Source organism: Aphidius gifuensis, linkage group LG3, assembly GCF_014905175.1.
Source record: "Aphidius gifuensis isolate YNYX2018 linkage group LG3, ASM1490517v1, whole genome shotgun sequence".
In the NCBI taxonomy this organism is placed as follows: Eukaryota; Metazoa; Arthropoda; class Insecta; order Hymenoptera; family Braconidae; genus Aphidius; species Aphidius gifuensis.
The window spans coordinates 741,874-766,371 of record NC_057790.1 but is presented as its reverse complement, the minus strand read 5'-3'; the positions used below and the strand labels follow the sequence as shown (position 1 = coordinate 766,371).

Here is a 24,498-nt window from a genome sequence, read left to right as displayed (position 1 = left end):
TTTGAATTCGTTAAACTAAAAAAATAAGACAAGAAAAATATGGTTTTTTAAAGTGTGATTATGTAAAAATAAAAATATCAAAAATAGAGCTTTTTTTTTATGTAACATTGTATTTTAAAATACATTTTCTTGTTCTTGTCAATTTGATAATAAAAAAGCTACATGTCGCATTGACGATTTACTTATATATTTTTATGAAATTTTATTTTTTGTTATCATCTTTTTTATATATATTTTCTTCCCTTCGTATTTTCTGCTTATTATCCCAGTCGCTAGAGTGCGAATATCTTGAAATGTCCATCCACCTGTCACTTAACCACCATGAAGAAATAATATTTCCCAGACGCTTAAAGAACACAGTCATATATACGCGTTATTCTTCAACAAACCATTTCAAGCATCAGTATATTTTTAGCGACAACTATTTTTTTTATTGCTTTTTTTTTTTATCTTCCCCTCTCTTTTTTTTTTTCATATACACACGAAAAATAAAAAAAAAAAAATTCTTTATATACATTTTTTTCATGAAAAACATTTTCTTTTTATTTCGCCTGTCAAATGTTTATTCCAATTTTTGCAAAGGGAAGAAAGAAAAGAAGAAAAAGAAAAAAAAAAATCAAGTAGAATAAGTCAATGTCATGTCAGACGTCAGTGACACGATAAATTTTTATATCTAACAAATTTGAAATAAATAAAAATAATAATACATATAATTAATTTGTTCAACATGTACTTTTTAAGTTTATGAAATTTATTTTATTGTGTTTATTGGTATATACATGGTGTATTCATGTGAAATTTGTCGTCTGGATGAATTGCGGAAAAGACCTGAGGTATACAGAGAGAAGTGAATTGCAATCGGTTGGTTGTATGTATATAAAAGAGAGAGAGAGAAAAAGATAAAAAGAAAAAGAGATGAAAATATTATATGTGAAAGAGAAATGAGGTTGGGTTTTGAAGCGACGACATGACGATGCTACTGTCGTCACTCCAATTGCTTCAAGCGCTTTGTAGCAAAATTGGGAACGCACTTTGTGCACAGAGCTTTCGCATACGCTTGGCTTCGTCATGATGAGGAAATACGATGAAAACATACTCGAATAAAGCTATATATATATCTCTTTTCTCATCTCACTTTGTCCGCAATACTCATCCACATCAACAAATTCACATACACACACAAACACACGCACATGCAAACTTATTTAATTCGTTTTCAAAGCAACAAAAAAAAAATAAAAATGTCATAATTTTATTTTTCATAATATAATGCTTATTTATTTTTAATTATTATCAAATTAATTGTTTTATATTGTTATTTTTAACATTTTAACAATAATTTAAAAAAAAGTTTTTATATTTTTTTAAATTTCAAAATTGGTTTAAATTTTTAATTTTGAATTGGCCCATTTTTGAAGTTGATTTTATATGAAAGCTCAAGCAGCTTTTTTATTAAAATTAAATTAAAAAAAATTTAAATTTATTTTTACGTTTGTTATTTTATATTTAATTTAATTTATTTTTAATAAATATATACGAGTATAATGTAAATTAATTTACAGCACAAATTTAATTGTAAATAAATAATTTTATGTGTTGCAGGTTTGTTTCTTTGATGTCATGCACACTCATCTAGGATGTCTCATAAAGGTAAAAAGAAAAATTTAACATATAAAACAATAGATAAACAAAGAAAAATATAAAACAAATTATAATATTTTTAAAAATAAAATTCACTGTTTGTTTCATTGAAAAGTAATGTGTGAATTCAATTTGCAATTTGCATTTTTATTTATCTTGTATTATTTCAGTGTGACATCTAATTTACCAAGTAATTTTTTGTATTATTTTTATCCGTTTTTATTTTGCACAAAAACAACTACATTGATAGCCTGTGACAATTTTTAAAAACTCCATGAAATACAATTTTATTGTTGTTTTTATATTTCAGTTTATTTTTTTTATTTTTTTTTCCAATGTTTATATACTTTTATTTATACAACAAAAATGAAAAAAATATAATTATTCGTTGGAGGATATAGCTATCCAGTGTGTGAGTTAAAGTTTTTAAAAAAAAAAAATTGAAAAAGTTAAAGTCATTCGAACGAAGCGACGATATTTCATTCTCTGTGTGCCACCAACCAACCTGCCCGACAAAATTCCATAATAGGGTTATGCGAGACCTATGAATAAATTTGGCACGCTAGTGAGATCATACCTCCACCTCCATCACACTAATAATATGTGAATCTAAACTTTCCATCTACTAAATTTTTTTATTTATTAATTTTATAAAAATTTAACTTTTGGGTCAAGCAAATTGACAAAATCCCTGACAAAAAAATTTACAAATAAACACAATAAACAAAATAAATCTCGTCTAGCTATGTTCAGACTAACTTTTTTTTTCCTGAATCGGATTAACGTAAAAATGTTATCCGTCAACGAACTTGCAATACTCATATAGGTGTAAACACACACACAGACAACAGACAGACAGACAGACAGACACTCTGACATTAAAAAAATAAAAATAAAAAAATTGAATAAACAAGAAAAGTGAAATATGAAAAAAAAAAATATCAAAAACAGGCCATCGACTCGACATTTTCCATCGTGTCAAAAAAATAAATTTAAAAAGTAAAAAATATATTGAAAAATATATTTTCACAGAGTGTTAAAAAAATATACGAGTTTATTTTTTTGATATTTTGTTTGTTTGTAATTTTTTAAGTACAGTAAACATAGATAAAAGAAAATAATGAATTATTTATAAGTGATTGATTTATAAAGTTAAAAAAAAAATGAGAATTGATGAATGTGTTTATTTTTATTGTTGGAAAAATAAATATGTGATTTTATTTTTGTTTGGATTTGAGATGTGTTTGGTAATAATTTGCAATACTGGAATGAGGCTTGACAAAATGAAACAAACTTTATGCAGCTGCAGTGCTCTCAGTGTGTGTAAAAGCTCTATGAGCATACAAAATTTTCAATATGTTTGTATATGCATGTATTGCACTGTCATGTAAACAATATGGTAAATATGAATTCATTAATTGTCAAAGTTCTCATCAAGGAAAATATATTTTATACGAGGCAAAACATGTTGCAAGAGACCATTGATTGACTTTACTGTATTTTCTCAAATTAAAAATTAGTATTTTGTTTATTATGAAATAATTTAAACTTGAAATTATTTTGCGAGGCAACATGTCAGTTAAGGATTGAAATTGAAAAAAAAAATAAATTAAATATTTCTTCTTTAATTTAAATTATAAATAAAAAAATTGAGAAATTTATGTATATTTTTTTTTTTTTTTATTGAAATGAGTAAAGTTCGATGAGCTTTTATTAAAAAAAAATTAATTTTTTTATATAATATTTGATAGTTTATTTTGCAATTAAGAAAACATGCCAATCAAATATTTAAAACTAAAAAAAAAAGCATTAAAAATTGCCAGCAGTATTTTTTATTTAAAAATAATATTTAATTCACTTTTTTTTTTTTTTGATCTTGTATTTTTATTTTCAAGTAGAAAAATAATATTTGTTGTATAAAATTTTACAAAAATAAAATCGTCTCAATTCAACTAATTTTCCTCAGCAAAAATTGTTTAAAAAAATATTAAAAAATTATAAACTAATTGACATAAAAAATACGTGCGAGTATTGAGTCAAAAAAAAAAAAATAAAGTTTCAAAATAAAATTAAAAATTGATGAAGCTCAAGATAACGAAAAATAAAGTATCCACATTTTTTTTTTCCATCTATATTATTTATTTTAAAAAAGTTTGAGCCCATGGTGAAAAAATACTATCGAAAACGTGACCCTGGTATAGCTTAACTTCATAAATCTCACGTCAATATCAAACACGTGCGATAGTCCACCCACCGACATCCCAAAAAAAAAAAAAAAAATGTCATCGATGAATTTAGTTTTTCGTTTTTTTTATATCTCTTTCAGCATCAGCTCAATCATTTTTTATATCGTTACGTATTTCCGGTATACACACGACATAACATATATATTTTTTTTTATCACGATTAAAGCTCTATTTAATTTTTTCTTCATCTATTTTTTTAATAAAGCTCCTGGAATATGTATCTAATTTATATTTACAAATTTTTATATCGTTCAATATGAAAATATATATACACCACCACCGAGACAAGTAAAATGTAAAATAAAAAAAAAATATATATACTGTTTAAATATTCTGAGCATGGCTGCAGTTTGGTTTGCCTCCGGAGGCAAAACAATTTGATGGAGGTGAAATTTAAGCTCTCTTTCCATGCAATTCGCGGCTTCTCGTTTGTCCTCCATCTTCTGATCATCCCTCTACTACTACTCATCCCTTTTTCACTGGAAAAACAATACATATATCTCAAACACTGCAGGTGTATAAACAAAAAAAAAATAATAATAATAAAAACCAGGTCACAATCTTGCTGAGGTAAATAACTTCAATGTCATACATCATTTTCATCAGAATAGATATATTTGTTTTATTGTCAACAATCAATCTTGACATACCAATTGTTAGATTAAAAAAAAATAAATTTGAAAAGTAAATTTAATTTAGCTTCTCATGAAATTTCACGAAATTTAATTTTCTTATTCGTGGTCAAGTTGTTAAAGTTAACAATTTAATTTCTCTGTGTGTGTGTGTTGAGACAGTTTTCATTTAAAATTGTAGACAGATGAATGTGATTTACAGTATTTGAAATTTTTGTTAGATGAGTTAAATTCGTTGACACACTCTTGATTTTATCTAAAATTAAATTCACGACAGGTGGTGAATGAATAAATATATATGTGTGAGTATTTCTTCATCGTTTGAGACCATAGTTAGTATGTCTTCAGTCTTCTTGATATTCATATGCATCATTGCTCGTTAAGAATGATAAATTACATTTGTAAATTAAAATTTCAATCTATAAACAAGCTTTATGCTTCATTACTTGTATCAGAAACCAAGGTAACTGATGATTCACTTGCTGAAGAATTTTATTTCAATTGAGTTCATCAGAAATATATTTTATTTTTCTTCAAAAAAAAAAAAACATCATCAGTCGAAGCGAGCTTTACATTTTAGCAGTGTTAAATTAATCATGGATATTTTTTTTTTTCTGTTTTTATTTGAAATATAAATTTAGAATTTAAATAAATTCTTTGGACAGTGGACAGTGGTCTCATTGATTTAGTTGTCGTCGTCGTCGTCATCGAGTAAACTTTCACAGTAGTTTTGCCATTGTAGCTAATCATTTGTGGATCCACCCATTCAATGTTTAATTGTCTCAGCAAATTTAGGGAATGTCCACTTTCAAATTCAATATACCAAAATCCATTTATGCACTAAACTTGTTCAATATTTTTTATCACCTGTTTTTAAAACAAGTAAGAGATGTTCAGAATTTTAGTATTTTTTTTTTTATTTTATTCAAAAATCCATGTCAAATTTACTGTCATTTGCATCATTAATTTTGGTTTTGATTGAATATATAGAATAAATTTGGTCTAAATTTTATAGTGTTTTTATTTTTTTTCTTTTAGTAACGCCCCTTACGAATAGATCTACGAGGTAGAAACGAAAGGATTTTCTGACAGATGTTGCCTACAAAAGTACCCACACCCTACTTACCATCAACGTTAGTCTCTCACTTTGCATATTTAATTGCACCAGACCCGACTGTTTTATCAAAAAACGAGCTCTATATATACAAGCCGCTAGCCATCGTGTCCTCATTTCTTTATTTTATATATTTTTTTAGCCATTCTACCCTTCAAATATCCTCATACAACCCACACTTTTTTAACGCTATTTTTTTACTTTTTTTTCACAGCTTTAATTTGTTGTTTTTTTTCTATTTACTAAAACTCTTTGTTAAATTTTCTCTTGCATATATTAATGAAAAAATTTAAACAAGTGTTGTTGTACTTAATCTTAGTCTTTTTGAATAGTTTAGCCATTAATTTATTTACTGTTTCGATGATGTTTGTTTGAGTTGAATTGAATGCATAACAATGTGCAAAGCAAGCATAAATTTTACTTCTTGCAATGTTCACGTCACGGGCCACTGGCTGTCCGTCAATCAAACCTTTTTATCTTTTTACTTTTATATAATATCGTTTGGTTGTTGGCCGTATATACTCACTCATTTCTCTCAACGTTGTTTCTCCTCCTCAGATAACTCATAGAGATAATAAAGGATAGAGAAAAACTTGTTTCCACTTGCGTCAGCAAAACGACTAAATTTCCCTCGCGAATACTGTGTACAAGCAATATCTTGAAATCGATTTACCGCGTCTTTCAAAAAAATTTTATCATTGGAAAATCATACAAGACAGTTTGCTTCATTTTTCATATGAAAATATATTTTATATATTTCTTTTTTTACATATGATTTTATGATTTATTTATTCGTACAATTTTTCTATCATATTTTTATAATTTTAAAATATATTTAAATCAATTTATCAATTATCATTTGCCCATTTTCTTTTACAGTTTTTTTTTTTTTTTTTGATTTGATTCCTCAAAGAGTGATAGACACACCAATCTTTCCCAAATAAATTTTCGATCTTTGAATATATATTCTTTCCTGACATTGATGCAACACGCATCTATCAAATATTACACCCATCAAAAAGTCATTCCACTTCTCAACAATACGTCATGAAAAAAAATTAAAAAAATAAAATGAAAAAAACCTTGATTTACACAAGATATAATCATATTTTTCTTTAAAACTTTTTTCAAATACTGTCAAGTTATCTTTATCGACACTTGAATATATTTTTTATTTCAAATAAAATATAGATTTTTTTTTTTTTTTTTCATTTTTCAATCAATGCAAGGAACATGATCCCTTAGCAGTGCCGGACAAAGTTAAAAAGATTTTTTTTTTTTCTTCTTCATCTTCTATTCACTTATATTTTTTTTTATGATATATATATATTTTCTTATTTTTCATTTTGAACGAGTAGAAAAAAATAAAAAAAAGTTGGAGTGAGGAAAAAAGAAAATTGAAGCCTTAAAAAAATTGGAAGAGCACTTGAAATTCAGTCGCGTTTTTCAACGCATATATATAGTTTGTACGGATGATGGAAAAACGAGGTCAAGTTGATTTTATCCTCGAATGGACGCAGCACAAACTATATAGACAGATAGATAAAAATGTAGTGAAAAAAGATGGACCAATGCTTTCATCTTCGTCTTTATATATATATATATTTCATTGGTTGGTTCGACGGGCGTAATTTATGGTCGATACATTTTCATTGGTCCATGCGCGCGAGTCCAAGCGGATCCAGCATTTTTATTTTCCTTTCTCTGCTTTCCACCCCCCCGAACCCATATATATTTTCTCAACCCTTTTTCGTCCATTTGGTGCACATGTACCCCTCTTTTAAAATTTTCATCTCACTCTTTGTAACAACGGATATCAAGCAAAAGCGTGATAACGAAAGTGGCATGTCCAAAACTCGGGTCAAAATCGTGTTCAGAATTTACATGACCCTACTAAAATACTTGCTCTAAAGGGGATTCAAACAAATATCTATATGCATTTTGGACAGTTGTCATTTGTACATTCACTATGTGAAAATCTGGATGAACGAATATTTATTTGTGTCATCCAATTGTCCACTTTTTTTTATATAATAGCAGAAAAAAAATCTTTTAATATCTTTTTTTTTTTATGATGTTATATCTCAGTTTAAAAAAAAAATTTTATAGCAAAAAAAATATATACTAAAAATTCGTGTGTACTTAAATATTTTTTATTATCAAAAATTTTTTTATTGACTAATATTATTTTATATTTAAAAAAAAAAATTAATTAACGATAAAAAAAAAAAGTGTAGTATTTTTTTTTTTTTTGTAATTTAAAAATACATGGTGTTTTTTTTTAGTTTTCAATTAAAAAAAAAATCCGACAATCAAGTTTATATATTTTTTATAAACTTGACGTTAAATTTATATGATTTTGACATGGATGATTTTTTTTTTTGAAATAATTACAAGATAAATATGATTTTTGAAAAAAAAAAACTGAATCTCATTTTAAAGTGTGTGTAGTGGGTTTTTTAAAAATTTTTTTTTTTTTTGTGTAAATCGAAAAACGCACAAGCCAAAACGGAGTGTCATTGGTTAAATATATTGTCCTCGTTGTTTCCTCTTTTCTTCTCTTGTCATTGGGTCACGTGATTGAAGCGTGTAATGAGTTTTCGTGTGAAAGCGATCGGAGAGGCTTGGTTGGTTAGCTGATTTGTCCGTGGTTGGTTAGTCCCCATGCAGATATAAATTATACAATTAAAATAATAAAAAAATTGCACACAAGTGAAAACATTAAAACCATATACAAAATTTCCATAAATTTATTAAATTAAATTATTCATTCATTGTACATAGTAGAGAAATAAAGATTAAAGTTTATTGAATTTTTTTTTTTTTTAAATTGACTAGTCCATAAAGCTTATGTTCTATTATTCTTATCAAAAATTTATAACTTCAAATCATTTATGAAATACTGCTCGTGTATCTACCGTTCTGTCTGACAACTGAAACATAAATATTTAATTCGCTGAAACGTTCTTTCTTCTTTATTTTTTCTTTTAAAGTTGAATAAAATTTTCAAGTAAAACCACTGTCTTATATACGTGCTCATATCGAGAGATAAGACACTACCAATTTTAGTAGATAATTTATATTAAAATTGAAAATTTTCTTAAAATAATTCCGATAAGTTTTTTTTATTTTTCACATTAATTTTCTATTAATTTCTATCAATAAAATCGATTTTAAACTTTTTTTTTTTCTTCTAAATAAATTTAATACTAAATTGTATTTAAAATCTCGACAATTATCCATGTATAATTTATAAATTCAACTTAACACAAACTGTCTTTACACATTACATTTTAAAATATAAAGATGAAAAAAAAATCCATATTTGCCACTTAATGAATATATAAATCTAAAACAACACTGCAAAATGAAAAGTAGTAGAATTTTTCATTAAAAAAAAAAGGCAAATAGCGTTAGTAAAAAATTTTTTTTTGTTTGTTGAATAAAGTAAAGGTGGTGGTGGTGAAAAGTGGGCACACGTTGTTGGCAAAAGATTGTAGATTTAGTATGAGAATAAAAGATAGAAAAAAATAAAAAAAAAAAAATAAAAAGGGTGGAGTTGAGAAGGAAAAGAGAAATATATATAGTAAATTTGGATGAGTCTCGTTGTCTCCTAGGTGTGCGCATGGTGGTTGAAATGAGGGCGGTTGGACAGAACATTTACATCATTTAATTTATGAGTCAACTCTTGTTGGTTTTTCCAGTATATAGAGTAACTAGAGAGAGAATACATATATATATAAAAGCACGACTAAAATATATGTGGCAGTTAAGTACATACATGTATAATAAAGATAGAAAAATAAATATACTTAATGCATGCACATAAAAGAGAGGAAGAGAAAGAAAATAAAAGACAAAAAAAAAAATAAAGAAAGCATGAACACGTAGAGCATGATTACTGGAGATATGTGCAACCTAGGTATCATACTGATGATGGCTTACGAATAAATTTACATATATATGCATATTACTAAATTTTCAAGACACATGTGCACCAAACCAAAAAGGTCTACCCACTATTACATAACTATCTTGACATAATATTAACTCAAATTCGAATAATGAATAATTTACCAACAAAAACAATTGATTTAAAAACTTTTTTTTTTTTCTTTAATTTTTAATTTACATTTATTATAATATATTATTTCTATTTTAATATATTTTTGTATATGAATTGTTGATTACTCGTGTCTAAAAATCATTTGTATATATAAATTGAGTGTAACTGTTTTTGAATTTAGTATTTCAACTTTGATCATATACCTCGACCTTGGTTACTGGCCTAATGCCAATTAGGTCCCAGACAGCATTATTAAGTGTCTGAGAATAATATGTCACAATTTAAATACACACATACAAATATGTACTAATACACTTCCACTAAATACAACATGTGTGTATTATTATTTTTGAATTTTATGTAATTTATTAAACTGACCATAATTAGATGAAATAATTTTTTTTTCAAAATTATAAATACGCTTTAACATGTAATTTTATTTTAATAATTTTTCTAATATTTATTTATAATTTAAAAATAGTTTTAACAATTCAAGTTGATTATTTTAATGATATTTAAGTTGTTATCAAAATACACATACACGGATAAACAACTTTTGGGTAATACATATTAAACAAAATATTATGGACATTGTCAGGATAAAGCCCAAGTTTAAGATCGTGATGTAACTTGAAACTCTGTGAAAGTGTCGTTTCTAAATGTCTTCAAGACCAATGTATATATAGTTTATGGAGTTTTTGACAGTGTTGGTTGGTTGGTTGGTTGGTTGGTTGCTTTCATAGGATTAGCTCTTCGTGTTTTAGATATTCAATGCTGAAAACGGACCCAAGCCCAATGAGAATACAGCCTTCATCAGTTGCTATGTGTATATATAAGATATCATCACATATATATACTATTTTATACATGCACTCGAGTGAATATGACCTATAACGTGCAAACGTTCAAGTATAGGTATATATTTGACGTTGAGATTAACGAAACTCAAAGTTTGATTGGCTGGGTTAAGGTATCAAGTTTTCGACTAAAGACTAGATAGAAAGTCCATATATACACACACTAAACTAACTCAAATTCACAATGTCATATGAAAATAGAAAAAAAAATTAATTAATCTTCAAATGATATCAAATATTTTATTACCTGATTTTTTATTTGAAATTTAGTTTTATTTCATTTATTGCATTTTTGACTTTGATTGGATTACATTTATTTCTTTGTTTTATTATTTTTTTTTATATTTTTTTTTTGGCTCTTGCAGTGAGTACATTCTTTTGACTTTTTATTTTGCTATCGTCATCATTTTTTTTACAGTAGTTTTTTATTTAAAAAAAAAAAAAAAAAACTACATTGTCTTTTGATATATATAAATCTTGATGAAAATCTTTGAGAGAATTATTTATTTTTTTTTTTTCGTCATGATGATAAATTTTGTTGGTGATTTTTTGGTTATAAAAAAAACTTGCGTGAATGTTGAGGTTATTAAATCTTGCTGATGACTTACATTCGTAAATTTAATAAAGTTATATAAAGAAATATAAAAATTTAATTAGAAGAATATAAAAAAAAAAAAATGTCAGGCGATGAAAATGAGAATTGCGTGACTGGGGAAAAAAAATAAAATAAAAAAGTAAATATACGATTGTTTAATCCTTTTGATACACAAGTATATTAGGAAATGAAATAAAATTTTAGCTACTAAAGTTGATATATCCAATACTGTTTGTTTTGACAATAAAAGCATGTCTTGAATTTTCTTGTGATGATTTTATTTTAGTCTCAGTGAAAATAAGAGAAATAGCTGTATCGTAAAAAATTTTATCGTGACCTCGGTGTGCATCAAATTGCAGAAAAACTTGTAGAATACAAAAACATCAATACGAATATAAAGACGTAACACTTTAATTACAATTTCTCTATGACAAAAATAAGCTCTAAAGTTTTATTTTTATTTTTTTCTTTATTTTATTAAATATATAAAAGCACATTTATCAAACCACAATTCAAAGCGATAAAGTTATTATAAAGTTTTAAATTAAAACACTTGCAGTTAAACGTTTCATACATTTGTTTTTGCTATAAATTTATTTATTCAACTCATTAATGAATAACGTGATGATGTTCAATACAGATAACACTTAAAAATAAATTTTAACAACGCAATTTTAATGAATTCCTTCTTCGATATTTATTGCTACGTTTTTTTTTTTTTTTATGTGATTATATAGATGAAGAAAAATAAATATCAAAAAATTTATTTGCTTCCAGATTACTGGCGAGTAATACGATGATTATCGAGGAAACTAGAAATGGAATTATCACAATCATTGGAGCAAATGAAACCTCCGTTGCCACCCAAGTTTGCCAATCTTCATGTCAGCAACGGTGAGTAGAATTTCTCTCGTCAATTTATATATATACAAGTAAAAAAAAAAAAAAGGAAAAATATAGAAATATAATTACTGTTTATCAATATATATCCAAGTGATATAGCTTTTCAACATCTTGTCGGTAATATTATATATTTTTTTTGTCAATTAATTTCACATCAAAAAAGTATATTTATTGCCCAACTAGTTTCATTTAATTTCTGTTTGAAAAAAAATATATTAAATGTGATTTTCAATCACGTATTACATGCAATTTGAGCTTTTTAATTAATTAGAATTTTTGATGAAAAATAAAATGATTTAGCTGATGAAAATAATAGAAAAACAATTTATTGTTTTATTTTTATATTTAATTTAATTTTGGGGAAGAGTTAATTGTAGTTTGACACGAATCATTATGATAAATTTATTGAATATATATGTTAACAAATATAAACTTGCTAACAAGTTGTAGGGAATACGCGAGGGGCATCAAGAATCTAAATACCTCACAACTACAACTACTGTAAAATACCCAAGTGATTAAGGTCAATTTGTCGTCAGCCATTTTGCATTTGAATTAAATTACACGAAATTCTTTGAAGATTATTTTCTTTTATCAAAATTAAAAGCTTTGTTTTATTAAATAATTCAAAAAAAAAAAAAAATAATAAAAAACAACTTGTTTCAAAGATTAAAAGGCGTATCTCCAATTTGAGTTAAAAAAAACTTCAAAAAAATTGTAAAACTTTAATAATTAAACACAGTTGAACAATGAAACAATGACAAATAATTTTTTTGAATTTTTTAAAATGCTTAAATACCCTTTTTTTATACAAATAAAATTCATTTTTTATTCTACTCGTTACGTCGAACAATGAGATAATATTGTTAAATAAAATACAAAAATTGATAACCCAGATTTTTCTTTTAAATGTATTTTATTAAATTTAGTCTGTTTAATGAACAAATAACTTGAGGCAATACAAAACAAACAGTAATATTAATAATATATTTTTATGCTTTTTTGTTGTTCTATCAAAATAATAGCTCAGTTTTCAATGTTGTTTTTCCAAAATAATAATAATAATTTATTCGTAGATAAATATTATTTATTTATATGTATAATATTTACATTTTCATGTTGAATAATAATAATTAATAATTTACTAGACGCATAATGAATATTTTTTTCGCTTTATATATATTACATGACTTTTTTATTATTATTTTTTTTTTTTTTGACTAGTACATTTCAAATGTAATGTTTCTAGTTCATTTACTCTGGATTTTGTAAAACTACTTTGTTCCTTACTGTATTGCTCACTGTTTTCTCCACTCGGACTATTTTAACATGTACCATTTTCAACATATATACTTCACCACAAAATGCATTCTCTATATCTTTTAGGTTTTTTTTATTTTTTCAAATGTGTGTGTGTGAGTGGGTGGGTGGGTGTGTACACCATGTAGCTACTAGACTGCTTGGAAAGTTGCTGAGGATAGTAAAAAAAAAAAAAAATTCAAAGAAAATAAAAAGAAAAATAAAATAAAAATAAAGCTTTGCAAAAGCGTAACATCTCACGTGGGTCAGTACCTACCTACAACTGAAATGCAGAGCTTTTTATTATGCTTTTTAGTTTTTTCATTTTTTTTTCTTGGTATTTTTTTTATTTTTACTTTTTTTCTTTGCCTATTGTTTGGCTTGCGTGTACTATTTCTGGGTCGCGACTTTCGCTGGTATATTCAACGTTGAATTTAAGATCAGGTCAGGTACAAATCCATTAAGGTCGACGCTGTGGTATCTGCGGGTTTATATTCCACTGATGAAAACAAATTTCATATAATAACAATAATAATAAATAAATAAAATAACATACGTAGAGTGCAAACAGAATGATGATATAAAAATAATAATATTGGTAATAATGATAACATAAAGTCAAAAGTTAGTAGCGAAAAAAAAAATAAACAAAATGAAAATAAAAAAAAGAAAACATCATTGAATTTTAATTTAGAATTATAATAGAATTTTTTTTTTTTTACTTTGCAGTGTAAATGCATGTAAAAAAAAAATATTTACGAGTCTTACAAATAAGTAGATGAAGTACTAAAAGCCAGTTATTTTTTTAAAATATATTTTTTTTTATTCTGACATATATTTGTTGGAAAAAAAAATTTTAGATATTTTAAATTACATAAAATCAATAAAGAAAAAATGTTTGTAATAAATTTTTTTCGTTAAAAAAATAAAAGATGAATTTTTTTTTTTTTTAAACATGCTTTTTAAACAGGCAAACAATTCCAATTGTATTTCATTTTGTTTTTTTGTATATTTATTTTTTTTTCTACTATTGAATTTTCATGAAAACGTAAATTTTTTTCTTTTCTACTTTATTTTAATAAGACCATATGTGGTCTATTCAACCGCCAAAACGTGAAGAGGGGTTGAGTTTGTTATTGTAAAAGAAGACGTTTTTTTTTTTTTATTTTTCAATACATATAAAAACCTAATTCCATTGTGTGCGCGTGTTTGTGAAGTACAATGGCCGATAGTTTATCGTGCTTTTATCATTCTACTGCCAAACCAACACTTTCTACACCATCGAATAGCCAAACACACTTTGTCGTAGTGCCACCGTATATATAGCAGCAGAAGAAAATTTTTTTTTGTACACAAGAAGGGGAAATTTTTATGAAAAAAAAAAAAACGAAAGAAGGCACATCATGACCCACTCTCTTGGCAAACGTTTATAAATCCGTCTGGCAAAATTCCCAAATCGCCTAATACTCTCCCTCCAAAATAAAAGAAAAAAAAAAAAAATCTTTTCAGCCTCAGTGATGCCGTTGAAATGTCAAAGTGTAGGCATCGAAAATGGAAATGCATTTCAATTGAAAAAACATAAGGAATGACAAATACTCTCAACTTAATATTTTAGTGTTAAAAATAAAAAATAAATTTTTAAATTTAAAAAATTGATATATTGAAATTGAGTAGAAAACAATTTTTAGAAAAAATTATTTTATGTAAAAGCTTGAATAAAAAATAAAAGCTCAAATCCCTTGAACAAATTGTCTTCTATAAACTCAAAGTTTTATCTATCTATGATGGGTCATTCTTCCACTTCTAATCTTCCTCGAAGAGATAGAGTTTGTACTCGTGTGTTTGTCTTTGGCTGGATAAAAAAAAAATCATCTAAAAGTGTGTCCAACGAAGCAGTTGGTCTAGGATGATGTAGACACTATTATATATATAGCATACAATTGTTCTTCTAGGATTCATGTGTGTATGTGTTTTTGATATATGAGAGAGTATGTGAATGTTAGTGTGACTGAACGAGGCGGTAGACACTTAAAGGATTTACGGGTCTAAGAACTTGGTATCGAAAGCGGCACGGCGAAACTAAGTGCGCTGCTGGTGCTGCTACTTTAAACTGGCAAACGAAAATAGAACAAGTTAAGAAAAGGGATAAAAATGGTTCAAGTGAAATAAAATGAAAAGAAAAAAAAGAAAAATCAAATGAAGAAAAAATAAATAAAACAATGTATAGGGAAAAAAAAAAAATCCGTAAAGCAAAAAAACAAAAGAAAAATAAAAAAAAAATCCTTTAAAAGCTAGATGACGTTGTGACCTAGATACTCAAAAGATGGTGAAAAAAAAATTTTAATTTTCAATGATTTCAATTGACATTGTTATTAACAAAAATAAATATTTTTTACAAAAATTTTTTTTTCAAAAAAAAAACCACACCGTTCAGTTGAAATATATTTTATTTTTTAATTTTTTTTTTTTCATCAATTGTATGTAAAATAAAAATACGTGGGTGTTTGTATGAAAAATATATGAAATGGTAATATACAACACGAGTTGTTAAAGTTTAAAGAGCCGAAAAAAAAAAATACAAATTTTTTACCACAACAGCAAACATTGATATCTCTTTTGTGAAATTCCAGCAGCATGTGTCCATATTTGAATACCTTTTTTTTTTTTTGTTTTTATTTATTTTTTTTATTTTTGAAAGAGCCATGTTGATGGGATTTTATTGAGCGTACTCATCGGGACGTTAATTAAGATGGAAGCCTCTATGAAACCCAGATGCATGTCTCTCACGTGAGAGAGGCACCATTGAAATATATAGGTCGATGTGTCGTGTATGCTTCGACATTAATTAAGGATAGGACATCATCATATCACTGTGTGCAATATGTGCAAGTGGAAAATGTTGTTTTATATTTTCTCATTATAAAATGCTTGATAATTGCTGTAATAATAATTTTACAAAATTATTATATTCTAAAAAAAAATCCAATCAAAGAATAAATTTACATTTTTTTTTTTTTACTAATTAGTATTTTTTATTTAAATTTCTAAGCATAATTTTCATCCAATTATAATTCTAGTATCTAAACAACATCTAAATATAATTATCCTAAAAGTTTTAAAATTTAATTTCAATTTTTTCTATAATTTTTTTGATTTTATAATTTTCTATAATGAGACAAGTGTTATTTCATGAATTCGAGAGCTTCCTGTAATAACAGTGATATGTTTAATGCCTTAAATATTATAATAAAATTTCCAAGTATATAAATTATCTGACTGTAATGGTGTATAATCTATCGACTGTCAAATATAGGCCCTGAAACGAGATTTTTGCCCTCTGGCATAATTGTAATATAGGTCAACGTTTGCACGGTTGCTTTAAGTTGAATTTACTGAAGAGAGCTTTCACCGAGCTTTTGCCAACCAGATCAAACTGGGACGGTAAATATACATTTACCTTTTTTTTTTTTTGTTCATTGCCTTCTTTCTCTTTCATTTTGGGTTCATTTTGCTTTTTTTTTTTTTACTGAACGCACACACACACACAGGTACAACTAATCGACCCTGAGGTTACTTTCATTATTATATAGAAATGTTGAGTTCATGTAGTTTCTTCCGCACCCTCGTTGGGAATTTTTTTTTTTTGTTTCTTTTTTCTTCTTCTTCATCTTTGAGACTTGTCTCTTTCTTCAAGTTCATCTGTTTAACTTTAAATTCCAAAGTTATACGGCCAAGTTTGTCGATTAATGTATCCAACTTAACTGAACATATCGGAATTCATGGTTTTGTAAATCAAGCAGTATCATACTGCTTCATTTATCTATTTATTTTACAAAATATACAGGACCAAGTAAAGGTAGATAATGAAAAAGAAAAAAATAAAAATCTTGTCCTTGTCTAGGTTCTTTATAAATTGAAACTTTTAATTAAAGAAAATATATAACAAAATTAATGTATTTAAAAAAGTTTCGATAAATTTTCAGTCAATTTTTTTATCAAAGTTTTCAAGTATTATGAAATTTTTTTAAGATTTTTCCATCAGATTTAATAATTTTTACAATAATTGGTGGCTTCAAGGGAGTAGTGATTTTTTTTTTTCCTTAAAACTTCTCAAACGCGACTTACAAGTTTTTTAACTTTAAAAATACTAAAAATTGAAAAATGAAAAATCAATATACCTTTATTTTTTTAAAAAAAAGAAGCATATTTTTTTTTTTTTTTTTAGAGTTTAAATAAATAAATTAAAAATTATTTACAATTTGTTTATTCACGCAATTGTTTGAGTATGTTTAGTTGCAAATTCAGCTTTTTCACAAAGTGGATATACATTCGTCTACAAGTAGACTGTAAATCTCCTTCAGACTTTTACTGAGAGTTCAAATTTGTTTTATTTCAAATGTTCAAATGTTAGTCTGTCTTACGATCGATTTTCTCTACTAACTTTTAAAACTTTCAAACCAATACTATTCTCCTAACCAAGTCGATTTACAATTTTCTCAATTTCTTTATTTCATCAATATCGACTTCAGGTCTTAATAATACATACCAATTTATCTATTTATCACGATCCAACAAATTTATTATAAACCAAATAGTCACTATCAGGTCTTTGCCAGGTTTTCCCTTGTTCAATTTTAACAAACCCAAAAATACAAAATAATTTTTTTACCTTTAAATAATACTTGTTTCACGATGAAATTTTTTTTTCATAAAACTTTAAACTTACATGTATTTGTCTGACTATTTTAAGAATTATCTACTTGATTTTTTTTGTAGGAGAAATTTCGAAATGATTTATAAAAATTCTCCCAGGTTTAAAATTAAATATTTATAAGAAATTTTCGAGCCAATCAGCTGTCTCGTTTACTAAATCATCGCGAAAATTTAATTTAATTTTTATTATTAATTAATAAGCTTCAAAAAATTTAAAAATAAAATAATTATTTTTTTTCTATTAACAATTTTAATGAGACAATTAAAAAGTAAAATAAAAAAAAAATAATTTACATTCACAATGACTTTCACACAAGCTAAATTTTTATATAGAAAAGTGATGAACCTTCAGTTGTACATGTCACCCCCTGAAGAAGGTCATGATTCACGATGCCAGTAGCAACGGATATAAAAGTTTTTCATCGTTCATTCGTATATATATGACAACAAAATATAGCTCGCTTTGAAATTGCACACCAACAACTTTTTAATCTTGCCTAAAGTAAAAATTTCATTGGTTGTGCTGACGAGTATTTCTCTATCGTCTCTGCCACACCAACTTGCAATGGCAATCAGATTTATCATATTTGCTTTTTCATTTTTTTTTTTTTATTTTTCTTCTTTATTTTCTCATTTTCTTATATATGAAAGTTTAAATCTATTTTTATACAATCATGAGTACTCAAATAGATCTTTCATAATATTATATTTTATTGTACATATATATTTTAGAATGAGATGCTACTTTGTTTCAAATTTCATTTCACAAAAATCTCATAAATCAGTAGCAATTTTAAAATAAATCTGTGGAAAATGTGTGACAAAGAAATTGCAAAATAAATTTATCCACTGTTGAATAATAAAAAAATCTAAACAATCTCCATTTTACAAATAAATAAATAATTTTTTTAACATTTTAAAAATATTTTTTAAATAATTAATCATTTTGTAAATTCATGTTACTTCCACTTGAGCTTTTTTTCTTTTTAATTAGAAGATGTATAATAGCAATTAAATGTATCTAAATTGAAAACAACTTTCAGATAGACTGATTCTTTAATTTTGTATTTACTCTGTTACACATTTAACACGTAGACATATTTAAAAGGGGTAGTTATATATACATAGAAATCGTTTGTGTATTATTCACTTGGGAAATAGAGTACTGAGTTTTGTACATATGTATGTATGTCTATATGTACATATGGTATAAACGTCGTCACCAACCAACGTGAAAATGTCTCGTGAGGGTCGTACCGTAATTGAGAGACATCCCTTGTATTATATTCCTGGCTATGGTATTTTGTACGCCACCTATTTTACCTCTTAAAGCCCCTTGTATTCAACTCCTATATATTCTACCATCATCATCTAACTTCTCTCTTGTATATCTCACTGCAAAATCTCACGCATCTACGTATACATTTATAGATATATTCTATGTTTGATGAATCAGTCTCTCTCTCTGTGTGTAGATGTGCTCGTGTTGTCATGGCAACTTTTGATTGTATCCTCAGGCCAACCTGTCACATCACTTAATTTATTCCCAACTTATTGCACGTATACCTGTTTAGATATTTTAAATATTTTTAAAAAATTTAATTCACAATATTTTAATTTATTATTTCAGTTATATTTTTGAATTATTTTCAAGATCTTCATATACAATTTTTTTTTTTAAATATAATTTTATTTTTGAATTTTGATGGAGCTTTTTTGATGGACAATTAATTATACTTGTTTATTTGTTGATAAAAAAAAAATTATTATTATTTTTTTTTTTTAACAAAGATAATAATGTAAAAAAAATGTTTTTAAAATTTTTTTTAATCTACTAAAAGTATGCTAAAAAATAAAATAGTTAAAAAATATTTTAAAAAAGCTCCATTGAATTTAGTTTGATGTATTTTATAGTAAATTCATTTGCAGTAAATTTCAACAATTTACATTCCAATTAAAAGTGTTTTTTATGTTTGAAAATTTTATTTTTTTCTGATGATGATGATGATGATGATGAGTTGTTGGAGATGGTTACCTGCACACAATGCTAAAATGTAAAATTTATATGCATGTAATAAAATCTGTGAAACAGGACGTGGCTATATAATGAGCAATTTACATAAGCCGTTTCGATTCGAGTTTAATAACGGCTTGTCGTAGCTGAAAACAAAGTTTTTAATATCCCAAGGGGAATCGTTTGGTACATGGTTGGTAGTTGTCGCGTGCATACTCGACCATCGACCATGACTATATCTCGAGTGTCAGCTTAATGCTACATACTACATATACATGTATACTAATATAGTTGTAGTTTTGGTGTCAGCACTTTTGCCATGATAACTCCCGAAGAGACTGGTTTCTCTATATATTTTATATATATACATAAACAAATTAAGTATATCGTGTTTCATGACAAAATATAAACTTTAGCTTTGTTGTCATACTTATTGACTTTTCATCTATAAAAAAAAATACTTTAACAATAAAAACAAACAAAAAGTAAACCCTCTAAAATAAATCTATTCGATTTTACATGAAATTTAATTTTTAAATTTTTTTTTAAAGCTGGGGGAGGCATGGGGAGTGAAATAAAAATGCCACAAAAAAATTAATTTTTCAAAAAGTTTTACAATAAAAAAATAAATAAAATAAAAGCTATTTAATAATTTTAATATTAAAATTTATATTCTTTAAAATAAAAATAAATATTTAATCGTTTTTTTTTTTTTTTTATCATTTACTTGACCACAAAAGCTGCACGATCAAAGAACAATTGTGATAGAAAAAAAATAAAAAAAAAAATATTGCCTCTAGCACTGTAGCAAGTATTTTTTTATTTTTATTTTTTCACGTCTGTATGTGGCTAGGCCACAAAAGCAATAGTTTTGGATCTTTTTTGCATAATGTAAAGCCAAGTTTTCCATGTTCACATAAACCATCCCAACATTGGCAACGATTTAACAGCTATATGGCCTTCAGCGTCCGAAGAAAGCATTCATGTATCATTCATGTATCGATAACACAACGCTTTTTTTATATTTTTTATTTTCGTATCTTCAACTAGTTTACATAGTTTTGAAAATACTAGTCGTTGAATTTTTCAAATATGTTGAAAAATATTCTGAATATATAAACTTCAAAGAAAAATTACTTATCTTGTATCGATATAAAAAAAAGGGGCATATATTGTTGCTTTTTTGTTGTTTCAATTTGTTTTTTGTATAAATAATTTTGATAAAAATTGAAAATAAATAATATTGTAGCTTTTATTGTATGGAATTTAAAAATAAACAAGTTTCTTGCTGAGTTTCATTGGTAGAATCAATGCCAAAAATAAAAAAAAAACATTGAATATTTGAGTCACGTATTTTTATTTGCCCAGTAGTGCCATAAGGTTGTTTTTTATGTGAAAGCTTGAAGGAACAATTCAATCAGTCATCAATAAATATTTATAATTTTTTTTATTCTATTATTTCAACAATTGAAATAACAAATGAAACAAATACATATATATACATCATTCGAAATAAATTTAAGACAAAAGAGACATCTTCTATTATCAGATTTTTTATTTTTTTTTTCATTCAAAGTATTAAATCCACTTTGTCTAGAAAGCACAAAGTTATCAATGGTTGAAAGATTTTATAAGTTGTTAGCCAGTTGTCAGTTGTCACTGATGAAATAAAAAAAATAAAAGTTTTTTTTTTTTTTTTTCATATTCTCAGTAAAGTACAATTAAAATCAGACAATGTACAAGAAATTGTCGCGAGTTTGAAGAAGAAAGAAAAGTTTTTGAGTTAAATAAAAGTTATAAAAAAAAAAATAAATATAATAATAAAAATAAGAAAGCTATAATAATAACAATAGGAATGATAATAATAAGGGCAAAGACACTGTGTAGTCTTCATCCTTGATGTCGACGACGAGTGGAAAAATATATATAAAAAAAGAGAAAAAACTATTGCGAAATGTAAAAAGAATTAACCCAGTCGTTGAAGATAATGTTTTTCAAGAATATTTCTCTATTCTTGCAATTCAATTTAATGAATTTTCATCATGAAAAATAAAATGATAGCTTACCTATTTCACTTGAATTTGTAAAAGAGCTTTTTCCTCTTTTTTTTTTTTTTGCATAATATTTTTAAAATGATTGCTAGTTGTTTGTATATTTATTTTTAACAAATAAACTCGGAAAAACATTTCAAAAGAACAATAAAATTACAGACAAAAAAAAAAAAAATTAATTAAATTAAAAATATAAAATAAATAAATAAATATTTCAATTGATAAATTTTTTAAATCGTCCCTTTGAAGAGATGAAAAAATAAAAACAATAAAAAAAATGAGCTTTTTTTTCTAGCAAAGCTTTTTATATATGCATTTTTTTTATTTTTAATCCAAAAATATTTGTATAATTTATATAAAATTTTATCAACTTTTATTATCTAGACTTTAGATAAAAAAATAAAATTTTATCCGAGGATATAGATTTTTTAAATTGATAGTAATGTAGAGGAGTGTATATATGCTCGTAAACAATATATATGTATATGGGATATTTAACTGGAGTATATTAGATAAAATGAGAGGCTAAAAAGGGCATATTAGTATTCCGTAAACTGAGGCGCATCGGATGCCCATCGGAAATTACGATCCAACAGCATCGCGAATTTAGTAAGCCCCCACGTGCCTGATAGTTTCACGATTTTACATTCACAATGTATATACATATATGGTTTTGTATAAAGTGGTATCACCAATGAGGTCACAACAATAAATATTTAAGCATCGACAGTTGATATCGGAAATCGTTGCTTTTTAATATTCACATTTCATTTTATCATTTTTTTTTCTTTCTTTTTTTTAATTTAATTGTAATATTAATTGCTCATTAATATTTAAATATTATTTATAAATAATATTATAATAATATTTTTAATTTATAATTAATGCTATTTATTGCAAGGGGGAAGAAGGGTTGATAAAATTTTAGCAAATAAATTTGAGCTTTTTATTTTTGTTTTTATATATATATATTTTTTTTTTTAAATTTAAGGATTTTTTTTAACCTGAATAATAATTTTTAATTATATTATTTATTAATTTAAGATTTGTTTTATTTTTATTTAAATAGTTTATTGTTATTTTAATTTAACAAAAAAAACATAAAAGGTTTGAATAACTTTTTAAGCTTTTAATGATTTTTTAAGAATAAAGTTGTTTTAAAATTGAACACACATTTAATTTGTTGTTAAATTTATAACTAAATTAAATTAATAATTTAAAAATAATTTTTATATATTTTTTTGAATTTCATATTTACCAAGAAAATAGACTAAAAAAAAAAAACAAGTAAAATATTTTATTATAATTATAAGTTGAATAAATGTAGAAAATTAAATGAAAAAATTTTTTCTTTTTGTTTTATATTTCACAGTGAAATATAAGAGCTTTTTTTTTTTAATGTAAACAGAGATAGAAATAATATACAGGTTCATGTACTGTTATATATATAAAGGTTGTATCTTATACTGAGATTCCAAAGGCTATATATTTTTTTATTTTTACTCTAGTATACCAGGCACCCTTTGCACTGTTTTCTTCTCTACAGAATTTAATATAATGCCTAATATCAGAGGAAATCTGTACAATGCAAACAATTCGAGGCTTTCACCCGGTTACTCTTCACCTTATCGTGTCAGTTGCTATGTGAATAATTATTTTAAAATGAAATATTAAATAAATAAATCAACCTTGTTCTATAATTATTTTATAATCTTTCAAATTAATCAATATATTTTTTTAAAATTATTTCCCCATCATTTTTAACACCTCCAACTGTTTTGTATATTTTTTCGAGCTTTCAAGTGCTTTTTTTCACTAAGTTTAGTTGTAGCAAAAAAATTAAGACCCAAAAGCTCAATAAATATAAAAATAAAATTTCAAAAATGGCAATTTATTCTAGACTCAAGGCTTTTAAAATTTTTTTCTCCTGATTTTTCAAAAAGCTTGATTTTTTAACAATCAAAGTTTGTTGTTAATTATTTAATTAACGTTATAATTTTAAACTCAAAACAGTCAAAACAATATAAACTTTATACAAAAATTAAAACTTGTAACTAATATAGTCGTTGTAATTTAAAAACATACACATGTATATTAAAAGTTTTAGGCTGAGTAGCTGTATAAAATTTTGTGGTGTTTTTGTAAATATAAGAGGTTCATAATCAGCATGTTATATCCACAAAACACACACACACAAACATATTGCCCCGAGGCGTTTCTTCAGCTTCTCAAGTATTCTCGTCATTTTCATTCAGAGTCCATCTCTCTGTGCCCCACGGGTCCACGAGTTTCACGTTGCCTGGCATTATACCCATAGGGAATTTTACCCGTACATGAAAAACAATAGCCATGTATTTGTAACTCCAT

The 24,498-nt window shown here is 25.5% G+C and overlaps 1 protein-coding gene across 6 annotated transcripts in view; it reads left to right on the top strand.

The window, feature by feature from the left end:
* The window catches only part of LOC122851242 (probable serine/threonine-protein kinase yakA), a 151,671-nt gene that overhangs the window by 21,896 nt on the left and 105,277 nt on the right, over positions 1–24,498 (top strand). For all 6 annotated transcript variants that reach the window (XM_044150349.1, XM_044150351.1, XM_044150347.1 and 3 more), the window contains exons 2-3: positions 1,603–1,650; positions 11,929–12,045. In XM_044150349.1, the coding sequence (XP_044006284.1) occupies positions 12,034–12,045 (12 nt within the window). In that variant the 5' untranslated portion in view covers positions 1,603–1,650; positions 11,929–12,033. The remainder of the gene's footprint in view (positions 1–1,602; positions 1,651–11,928; positions 12,046–24,498) is intronic.